Source organism: Miscanthus floridulus, chromosome 18 (assembly GCF_019320115.1).
Source record: "Miscanthus floridulus cultivar M001 chromosome 18, ASM1932011v1, whole genome shotgun sequence".
Taxonomy (NCBI): Eukaryota; Viridiplantae; Streptophyta; class Magnoliopsida; order Poales; family Poaceae; genus Miscanthus; species Miscanthus floridulus.
In genome coordinates, this window is record NC_089597.1 from 18,606,461 (window position 1) to 18,617,563 (window position 11,103).

Below are 11,103 nucleotides of genomic sequence, written 5' to 3' on the forward strand. Positions count from 1 at the left end.
AATACGTAGTATATATCAGCGTGGGAAGTACAGTACGGGTATGCCGTATGGACGGTGGCGCGATGCGGCGCCGCTTTTGGTTTGAATTTGAACGCTGCTGTGTGTTACTGCATATATACACGTAGTATGCTAGCGCCAAGGCACACGTTGCACGTCTGTGCACGAACGCGTGTGAGGCGTGGATGTGGGTCGTCGTGCATGTAACGCGTGTGTGCCTTCTTTTTTTGTCGTTTCCACACGTTCAGTTCAGCATGTGCCACTAATAAACCGGAAAAATCGTTGCCTCCTTTGACTCGAAAAAACAAAAACACTGGACCGACAGTGGATTCCACATTCCAGGATCGAGAGCTTGTGTCTGGTTGGGCCGAAAGCCCGATAAACGTTAGCTTCAGTTGGGCCCACGGTTCGTCCTTTGTCGGAGGAACGGTCAACAAGGCCCACGTATAGCTGACAGTTTTGTCTCAAAAAAAAAAAAAACGTATAGCTGACAGTTACCATGGCAGTCCTTGGTGGGCCAAACCCATGTTGGAATCCTCCTTTATTCTTTTTCTTTTCCGAAATTATATTTTAGATAAATGAAAAAAGAGACAAATTATTACATGTTGCTTGCCTTCCAATGCAAGCAAGCGAAGGTAGCGTGTCCCTCTTTCACGCTTTCATTCACGAAAGTCGTGGTGTGTGTACCATTTTTTCAAAAAAAAAAAAAGCATGTACGTACCTTGAATTCAACTGCCTGCGACCTTACAGGCCTGTTCGTTTATCTTATAATTCATATTTTTTAATTTCTTTTTTTAGTCGGAACAGTATTTTTCTCTCACAACAAATTAATCGAAACAATGTTTCAGCTTATTTTTTCAGCGAAGCGAACGGGGCCAGAAGTTTTTAGGAGCCCAAGCGATTCTTATTATGCAAAAATATTTAGTTAGAAAATTACAGGGTTCTACTTTGATATAAAGAAATCTTCCTCTTAAACTTCGGCGACGAGCCCGGCCGGCCGCCCGGGGTGGCCGGGCGGTGGCTCCGCCACTGATCTTAGACTGTCTCCAACAGATGACCCATAAGGGTACCCAAACCCAAAATGGGTCTTCGACTGTACTGTATCGGTCTCCAACACAGGAGACCTATTTTAGGTGCCAGGAGAGATATAACCTAAATCTGAGTGTCTTCTCTTCTGGAGACCCATTTGCAGATAGGGTTATCTTTTGGGTCTTGTTGTTGGAGAAGATAAAAAATAGGTATTGAACCATTTATCTGTAGCGTTAACCAAACATGCAATAAGTCTTATATTTTAGGTGGCATTGTCGGAGATAGTTAGCACGAACTCAGGACTTTCTCCAAGCATCTATCACTTCTCTGCTAGCACTACTTTGAAGCAGCGATCGAGAGGCACGCAGGCAGGACTGCAGGATGGCGGATCAGAGAGTCGCCGGCGTGGACGCCGCAGGCGGCGCCCTCGGCCTCGCGGGAGCCGTCCTCCTCACCGCCACCTGCGCCGCAGCCACCTACAGGGCGGCGGCGGCAGGGGACGTCGCCTCCGTAGGGTTCGTGATCGTCAGCTACGGCGCTCTCCTGCTGCTGCTGCGCTTCCTTCGCGAGTACGAGCTGTTGGCGCCGCCGGAGGCGGCTGTCCGTAGGGAAGGGCTCAGGCGCAGGGTCTGGGCGCTCTGCACGCTGCTCACCTTGATGTTCGCGTGGAAGGTTGCCAGCGTGATGACGTGGCCTGGCGTCGCCGTGGGCGTCTGGGCCGCGGCTGTGGTGACGTCCGCTGGCGGCTTCGTTCTCCTCTTTCGTCAGCAGCGTCGACGCCTCTGAGCACTGCACCTCCCCTCGCTTGCTTGCTTGTTGATGTGCTTGCATACATGATCGGGTCTCTGTTTGGTAAATATTTGAGGTACGTACGGACTATATAATATATATGCAGACAGAGACCAATGGGCATATATGAACTAATTTAATTTTCTTGACGAAATAACATAGGGTCTTTCTCTCTTTTTTTTCCAAAAAAAGAAAAGAAATAATATGTACCAATGGGCATGGACCTCACAATCGTGTTTCAGTCGACTGATCCAGGGGCGGAGCTACAGGGTATGCTGTATATGCTACAGCATACCCTGCGTTGCTACGATGTACATGAGTAAATATACGTATTTTGTTTAAAAAAAAAATAGAAAACAACACCGCGAGTAGCATCTGTCGTTGCGTCAGCGACATCAGGCCGGCCCAGTAGTCACGGCCCAACCCAGCAACGGAAACAGATAGGTCTCGTACAATTCGCGTCGCTTGACTCGCCGGCTCGCCGCCACTCGTGTCGTTCGGTTTTCCCCATCGGCAGACCGCAGACGGCAGTTGCCCAGATCGGAGATCGCCTGATCGTCACCTTCGACTCCGGGATCGCCAGGCATCGAGCAAGTTTGTTCAGGACGCAAAGCACGAAGGCATCGCCAGCCATTCAGGACGCAAGCACCAACAGACGCAAAGCACCAAATAGCCGCAAAGTAAGTATATTTTATTAGATGTGACTTCCAATTTTTTTAGTTGTAATTTGCAATGATGATCCATGCAAATTTTTGATTCAGTTCACTCAAGAAATTATTTGGCGTTGTTGTTCTTTGTAAAATTCATGCAGTTATGAAGAGAGACGGGGACATTGCATCTCTTTATCGGAAGCATGAAGCAAAAAGGAAGGCAGCGGCGGCGGCAGCGGCTGCTACTTCTAATCATTCTCCTAATTCGATTGTACCTGTGGTGGAACAGCAGACTCGTGAGAGAGTAGTTGAGGAAACTGAAAATAATGTGGTACCGCCACCGCCACGACCACAGCCGCCTTCAGCTCAACCGGTTTATGATATCAATCGTCTTCCACATGATCCAGGTGAAAGACGTCCCATTCGTAGTTATCCAGTTAAGGATCAAGATGCAATTCGAAGAGCATATATTACTAAAGGTCCATTTAAACCCTTTGCACATGATTTTCCGAAAACATGGATTTCAGGACAAAATCGCCAATTCAATTTTTGTTGGATGTACAATCATGAATGGCTTGAGTATAGTATTAAGAAGGATGCTGCATTTTGCTTTATATGCTACTTGTTTAAGAAGGGCAGTGGGTCGGAGGCATTTACTGTTGATGGCTGGAATAATTGGAATATAGGAGAGCCTGCACTTCTCAAACATTTGGGTTCCAAGGCACATATTGCAGCTCAAGAGAGGTACATTGGCTTTATAAATCCCAAGGTAGCAATTGATTATAATATTCAGAAGTGGAGTGATGAGGATCTTCGACTTTATAAGAAATGATTGACATTTTCACTTAGGTGTATCAAGTTTCTTTTGCATCAAGGGTTGGCATTTCGTGGACATGATGAAAGTAAAGAATCTAGCAACAGAGGGAACTTCATTGAACTTTTGAAATTTCTTGCTGGAAATAGTGAAGAAGTCAACAAGTATGTTTTGGACAATGCTCCAGGTAATTGTACCTTAACTAGCCCGGACATACAAAAGCAAATTATTCACTGTTGTGCCCTAGAAACTAGAAAGAAAATAATTGAAGAACTTGGTGATGAGCCCTTTGCAATTTTAGCCGATGAGTCTAGTGATATATCACATAAAGAACAACTAGCTCTTTGCTTGCGTTATGTTGATAAATTGGGAAGGCCATGTGAGCATTTTATTGGAGTTGTTCATGTAGATGATACTACCTCTCTATCACTGAAGAGTGCAATTGAAGCTTTACTTGTTAGTCATGGCTTGAGTTTGACTCAAATCCGTGGTCAAGGATATGATGGGGCTAGCAATATGAAAGGAGATATTAAAGGGCTGAAAACATTGATCATGCAAGATTCACCTTCTGCTTATTATATTCATTGTTTTGCTCATCAACTCCAATTGGTTCTTGTGGCTGTTGCTAAGGGAAATACAGATTGCAGCTCCTTTTTTGATCAAGTATCTATCTTATTGAATATTATTGGGGTTTCTTGTAAGCGTCATGACATGCTTAGAAAAGCTAGGCTTGAGAATATCAAGAAAGCACTTGACTGTGGTGAAATTGAATCTGGAACTGGATTACATCAAGAAATGGGTTTGTCTAGGCCTGGAGATACTCGATGGGGATCTCATTACAAAACTATATGCAGCATCCTTACTATGTATGAATCAATCCATGATGTACTGGTTGATCTTGGGGATGATCCTACATATAAGGATGATTGGACCAAAATACATTTTGTGACGGGAGCATTTGAGACCTTTGAGTTTGTTTTCTTTGTACATTTAATGTATATTATTCTTGGATACACGAATGAGTTATCTGAGTGTCTACAAAGAAGGGAGCAAGATATTCTCAATGCAATATCACTTGTTAATGTGGCAAAGAAAAGAATGCAACAATTGAGGTCTGATGGTTGGAATACTTTTCTTGAGAAGGTCACCTCATTTTGTGATAAACATGGTGTTGATGTTCCTGCTATGGATGGTGTTTATGTTCCTTATGGAAAATCAACAAGGAAAGCTCGTGCTCGAAAGCAAACCAATGATGATCACTTCAGAAGAGAAGTATATATTGGTGTCATTGATCAAATAAGTCAAGAACTTGATAATCGGTTTGATGAGATCAATATGGAGTTGTTGTCTTGTATGGTGGCATTCAATCCTTCTAAATCGTTTGAGTCTTTTGATGCGCAGAAGCTACGCAGACTAGCTGAGTTCTACCCAAAGGACTTCTCAAAAAATAATTTGCGCAGACTTGAATTGCAGCTAGATAATTATATTGATGACATCAAGCAGGATGATAGATTCAAAGGTCTAGAAAATATTGTTAATCTCTCAGTTAAGCTTGTTCAAACGAAGAGACATAAAGTGTATGATATGGTTTATGAGCTTCTCAAATTGGTGCTGCTTCTACCTGTGGCAACAGCAAGTGTTGAAAGGGTATTTTCTGCATTGGTTTTAGTGAAAACAAAAACCCGAAACAAGATGGGAGATAGTCTTCTGGATGATTGTCTCGTCACTTTCATTGAGCGAGATATTTTCTTTGAAGTTGATGAAGATGACATAATTGAGACATTTATGTCCCTTCGAACGCGTCGAATAAACTCATCAGCAAGATAACATTGTAAGTCTCTAGTGCTCTATATGAATATATTTGAATTATCAGTTTGGCTTTTGAAACTATTTATATTGTATTTAGTGGATATGATTTCTAATTAATCCATGATTTTAAACCTTATTACAACCTTATTACCGAATTGGAAAGTGGATTTTCTGAATTGCGTATGAAATTTTTTGAGAAGCATACCCTGACCCAAAATTCTAGATTCGCCACTGGACTGATCGATGATGTTGCAGGCTATTTGGACATTTGGTGTGGCGCGCCATCGATGGATGTGTTCATGTGTAACTTAAGCTCCAAGCGTCTCCAGTAATTACATGGGATGCTGCTATATATGCTACCTGGTTTGGTAGCTGTATGTATTCTCTCAAACTTTTTGATGGTGTGTTACTCTACAAATATTCAATTCGATCAAGTGATCGACGAGTTTTATTTTACTTTTGGCAGGTTACCATGCATGCACAATGTTGTGCATATATATGTGATTATTGAAGGTTTTCCCGTGTGCTGATGGTGAAGAGAAGGAAATGCATGGATTGCTAGCTAGTTCAAACTGTCCGGATACAGATGTACAAATATATATGGCGTGTAGATATTGTGCTTCCATTATGTAAAAAGACATAGTGCTTTCGATGTACTCTGTACCGATGAATTATGATATGACCTTACCACAACCTGTACGTATTCTACAGGTTTGCTTATCAGTATCGCTCCAATTGTGATTCTTTTCGCTTAATTGTATCGCTCCTTCAAATTTGATGTTCATAACTTTTGGAACATAAAACGCCACAACTAGTAGTAGGTAGATCGTGTTTCAAAAATTGAATTTCTTTTCAGCGGTTTTGCGATTTATTTTCAATTTGCACGAGCTACTAATTATTTCAGACGCATGCAGTAGTGTTGGGCCGATTGTCCCTTCACATAAACTAAGACTATATAGCCCACAAGTGTGTAGGCGTGTAGCACGGCCCAATCGATGTGCATGAGGCCTTGATTCACAAGATGTAGCCTCTTTTTTTGTCAAGGGATGTAGCCTCTTATTGTTTTTTTATTTGTTTGGGAAGAAATAGCCTCTTATTGTTTGTTAGATGAAGAAGACATGAGGTGAATGCTTACACATCAACATCAACTAGTTAAAGGATACTCCTAGATATAAGAGAGGAAAAGAAACGGAAAGGTCACTCTCTAAGGTCCTATTTAGATCTCATAGTCTAAAATTTAACCAATTAACCTTTTATCAATTCGTTCTGTACTCATGTATAGCTAGCTGGTCTGGTTTCACTCAAAAACGACAAGTGTAGCTGATATGTGGGGATGTATAGCTAGCTGGTCTAGTTATAGATTTTATTTAGGTTTATGCTTGTTAAATATAAATAAATATATAACTAAGCTATACATGATCCAATGAGTATGAAATTTTTACTACAGTTCAATCATACAATAATTATCCCATCATAAAAATTTCATCACAATTAGACCATAAAAACTGTAGCCGTGAATTATTCTAATTAATTACAGAAAAGCATAGATCTAAAGCCACAGCAAAAAAATTGTACTAAAGCATACCATATTATATGTTCACTGTGTAGATCTACTCATGTGGAGTCTAACAAAATTTATATTTTCTATTTTATGATTTTTTCTGTGATTTACTACGATTTTTCAAAGATTCAGCCGAAATAAATAAAAAAGAAAAAGACAAAACCGCCTGCAAAACTGCTTATAACAGGGTTAAGGAGGTAAGATGAACGGTTTTAAAAGTTCAGGGAGGCGTTTTGCCCGGTTTTGGAGTTCAGGGAGGAAAAGCGGACTTTCGCGAAAGTTGAAGGAGGTAATGTGGATTTTTTTCTTTTTCTTTCCATTCGATTTCGACGCCGGCACGGTATATGTACGTATGCTTTTCTTTTTCTTTTTCTTTTTTCTTTCTTATATTTATTTCCCTTTTATGTTTGTTTCTCTTTTTTCTTTCTTATTATTTTTCTTGTCATTCCGACTCTGTCGAGGTACGTAAGCTTTTTTCATTCTTATTTGTTTTTTTAATCTTTCTTTTATTTCTTTTTTCTAATTATGGTTTTATTTGTTTCATGTTTTATTTTTCTTTATTTTCATCTTTTATTTCTTTTTTATTTTTCTTTTATTTTCTTCTTTTTTTCCTTTCTTTTTTTCATTTTTCTTTTTTGGTGGTTTTTTATTATTCTTTTTATTTCTTTTTTTTTCTATTTTCATATTTTATTCTATTTTATTTTTCCTTTTATTTTTTATTTATAATTTTATGTTTTATTTTTTTATTTACACATACACACGATGTTTATGTAGTATATATATAATGTTCTATGATGTATTTTTTATGTGCGTGAGTAGAAATGTGATGTCCTATGATAATTTTGTGATGTTCAGTAAGTATACATTGATGCTCTAGGATATTTTTTGTGATGTTCGGCAGCATTTTTTCTTCTTTTTATTTGACTCTAAATAATTACTTCGCTAATTTTATTATTTTATTTCATATTTTTATGATATTTTATGATGTTCACGTAGTATACATATGATGTTCTATGCTATATTTAGTGATGTTTGTGTAGTGTTAATGCGATGTTCTACGATATATTTGTGATGTTTGGTAGTATATATTGATGTTCTAGGATATATTTTGTGATGTTCGGTGACATTTTTTCTTCTTTTTATTTGACTATAATTAGTTACTTCACTAATTTTATTTTTTATTATTTTTTTATTTTTTTACATTTGATGATATATGTGATGTCCACGTAGTATACATATGATGTTTTATGTTACATTTAGTAATGATCGTGTAGTGTTAATGTGATGTTATACGATGTATTTATGATGTTCGGTAGCATTTTTTTTCTTCTTTTTATTTGACTATAATTAATTACTTCACTAATTTATTTTTTATTTTTTTATATTGCATTGTATATGTGATGTTCACGTAGTATACATATGATATTCTATGCTATTTTTTGTGATGTTCGTGTAGTGTTAATGTGATGTTCAACGATTATCTTTAAATACATATTCATCATGAGATAAATGTTTGTTAAAAATTTTATCGAAATGTATCCATGTGGGGGTCTTGTTTTGAAAAGTTTATTGTAAGGAACGCGATGGTGCAATCGGATTTCAATTAAAACACTTGGTTTAGGAGCTACGACTTTTTTTTTTACTTCAAAAAGCATGGGATATGCTGACGGCAGCATTTTTGTCTTTACTGCATGGCTGCTCCTTGATTCGCTGCATGATGCGTGGAACAGTCTCTGAAGGTCCAAGAAATCAATTGAATTCGGCCCAGCTACGTGAAGCTCGTGCAGGCGTCCTTAGACACCTAACTACTCGCGAGAGTTGACAATGGAGAGGCAACGGTCGTGTCTAACCAGCCTGGGCTTCGGCGTCCTGGCATTCAACTCGGGCCTCGCCATCTACACCTCCTGGGGCGACCCCAGGTCCGTGGGATTCGTGCTGCTCGCGGACGCCGCGCTGGTGCTGCTGTTCCTCTGCCCCCGTGAGTTCGAGAGGGGCGTTGGCAGGGGTAGAGACGCCAGGATCAAGGCCGCGGCGTGGGCGCTCACGACGCTGCTGACGGCCATGTTCGCGTCCAGGGTGGCGCCGCTGATGCCGCCGGCTGTCGGCGTCCTCGTCTTCATCTGCCTCCGGGACGTCAATCAGGTCCGCGGCGGGGAAGGTGGCGACGGAATCAACATGGACCTGCAGTATTGCGCGCTTTCGCCATGCTGACGTGCAACTCGGCGGTCGACGTCTACGACACCCGGCGTGACCCGGGCTCAGCGGCGTTCATGCTCGTGTCCTACGCGATCCTTGTGATCCCCTGATTGGCCTTTTCCTCCGTGCATTCGCTCGCGGTCACGCTGGCGAGCACGGGCAGGGGCAGGGTGCTGGGTGCCCCTACTGATGGCTCCAAGTCCGAGCTGGTGTGGTTCATGGCCGTCGCCACCGCCACCGCCACCGCCGCGGAGGATTCTAGTCGTTCTTCCTCAAACCTTGTGTCGCTGTCTGAATAATCCGTATTTGCATTACGTATCGAATGCGTCGGTTTCCTCGCGTATGTTTTGTGTTGTGCGGCCGGAATTTGCTTGTTCCGTCAGTTCCCATGCAATAACAAATTATAAATTCGATTGCCCAAGAACCATGTTTGTAATTTGCGGGCTCCGTTTGATTCGTCCGCGGACGCCGCGTTCGTGCACCTCTGCCTCCGTGAGTTCGAGCAGGGTGAGCAGGGCGGCGAGGGCAAGAATACCAGGCCGCCGTGTGGGCGCTGACAACGCTGCCTCAGTGCTCACGGGCGGCGATGTTCGCCTGGACTCGAGCATGGCGCCGCTGATGTCCCCGGTCCTGGCCGGCTGGCCTCGGACGTCTGGCTCATGGCCGTCGTGACTGCCCATGTGTATAATCTGACTAATCATTAATCAAATTTTGTCATGAGCCAGCATAAGTTATTCCGCGTGGGGTGATCGAGGAAATCTGCGCTTCAGGAGTCGAGGAACAAGGCCCAGAATCCAGCGCCGGCGGTCCCGGCCGCCATCAGGTACACCAAGACGCCGACGGCCGGCGGCATCAGCGGGGCCACCCTGGAGGCGAACATGGCCGTGAGCAGCCAGACCACCGCCTTGGTCCTGCCCCGTCCCCTTCCCCGCTCTCGAAGCTCATTCCCTCAATGATCGATGGAGAAACAGTGCCATCAGTAATTCTTCTGATGAACACTGAGCAAACCAGCACGTCAATGACGATGGAGAAACAAGGCCCAGAATCCGGTGCCGGCGGTCCCAGCCGCCATCAGGTAGACAAACAAACCGACGGTCGGCGGCATCAGCGGGGCGACGACCCTGGAGGCGAACATGGCCGTGAGCAGCGTCGTGACTCGTGAGCAGCCAGATCACTAAATAGAACACTAAGTAATTATATTATATTTTTACAAAAAATATTATCTAAAATAAACTTAGTAAACCAAAATTTAATTACTTAGAAAATATAGAGGTAAAATCAGATAAAAAAGGGCTAAATTTGTCCAAATTTCATACTAAAATTCAGTTCGATAGCAAAAATTAAACTCAGATAATATTTTGGATGGTTAGAAAAGACATTGGCTAATGGCTACTGATCAAGGGGAAACAAATACCGAATGGGCGAATGAGGAGCTCCAAAATTTCCATTTTTTAGACGGACGAGCACCAAAATTCTACTGGATTGTTCCGTGGCGGCCGAGAGACAAGACAAGTGTCTTGAGCCAGTTGGTAAAGCATGCATAAAAAATAATGCTATCTTTACCCGGTTCCGAACTTTCAACTTTCTCGTTTGATTTCGTGGACGAGTACGATTAATGCTCCGTAGCGGGCAGGATACAGATCAAAGATACTGACAAGTGGAGACAGCGACCGCCTCACCGGTGACCTCTATTCATCGCTGGTCAGTCCTCATCTTTTTCTTACAAGGAGCTTCGGTAATCCCTCGATAACAGATTTGAACTGGCCCCCTCTGCTCATTTTATGGCTCATGTGGCAAACTTTTTTTTTTTTTTTTGCGAGTAACATTTGGCAAACTTTTACAAACAGAGGATACACTATATACAGACAGCGAATACAGTAGAACGAAAAAGCACCGAGTACTGTGCATAATAACTACAATAGTACAAGTACAAAAATAAAGGGTCTTGCAGTCTCACTCGTAGTCCGTACACGACATAATTACACATCGTCTCCGGCTGTCTGCAGTGCAAATTTTGTGCTCATTCTTAGTTTCACGCAATGTTCGGCCTGGATTCTCCGCAAATTCATCGTGAACGCAGATAGGTTTTTGTGGATTCTTGTCCTCATTAGTCAAAATATATAAAATATTATACACGTCGAAGAAAAGACTTGGCTTTGTTTTGCGGCTGCTCACCTCACCAGTCACCAGTCACCATGCTAGCTGTTCGCTTGCAGCTTGCACGCAGGATCCGCGGCAGGGGTATTTTTATGCATTCC

General features: G+C 42.1%; 2 protein-coding genes across 4 annotated transcripts; both read left to right on the plus strand.

Annotated features, from left to right (window-relative positions):
- Window positions 1-1,330: 1,330 nt before the first annotated feature.
- Window positions 1,331-5,745, plus strand: LOC136522615 (uncharacterized). 3 transcript variants are annotated; one of them, XM_066516423.1, is made up of 5 exons: window positions 1,835-2,495; window positions 2,627-3,209; window positions 3,315-5,110; window positions 5,344-5,462; window positions 5,555-5,745. In XM_066516423.1, the coding sequence occupies exons 2-3, from the start codon at window positions 2,629-2,631 to the stop codon at window positions 5,104-5,106; spliced, it is 2,373 nt and encodes a 790-aa protein (XP_066372520.1). In that variant the 5' UTR covers window positions 1,835-2,495; window positions 2,627-2,628; the 3' UTR covers window positions 5,107-5,110; window positions 5,344-5,462; window positions 5,555-5,745. The 3 variants fall into 3 exon arrangements, with proteins under 3 accessions (XP_066372522.1, XP_066372520.1, XP_066372521.1); XM_066516424.1 differs by having other exon boundaries at window positions 5,344-5,745; XM_066516425.1 differs by lacking the exons at window positions 2,627-3,209; window positions 3,315-5,110 and having other exon boundaries at window positions 1,331-1,891.
- Window positions 5,746-8,473: 2,728 nt separating this feature from the next.
- On the plus strand, window positions 8,474-9,073 carry LOC136523390 (uncharacterized). The gene has a single exon (XM_066517085.1). It carries the CDS (start codon window positions 8,474-8,476, stop codon window positions 8,858-8,860), a length of 387 nt encoding a protein of 128 aa, XP_066373182.1. The 3' UTR covers window positions 8,861-9,073.
- The last annotated feature ends 2,030 nt before the right edge of the window (window positions 9,074-11,103 follow it).

Excerpts from the sequence above, each read along its gene's own strand:
- LOC136522615 (XM_066516424.1), top strand. The coding sequence starts at position 2,629 with ATGAAGAGAGACGGGGACATTGCATCTCTTTATCGGAAGCATGAAGCA. Across the intron at positions 3,210-3,314 it reads CATATTGCAGCTCAAGAGAG|GTGTATCAAGTTTCTTTTGC; the intron begins GTACATTGGCTT and ends ATTTTCACTTAG.
- LOC136523390 (XM_066517085.1), top strand. The coding sequence starts at position 8,474 with ATGGAGAGGCAACGGTCGTGTCTAACCAGCCTGGGCTTCGGCGTCCTG.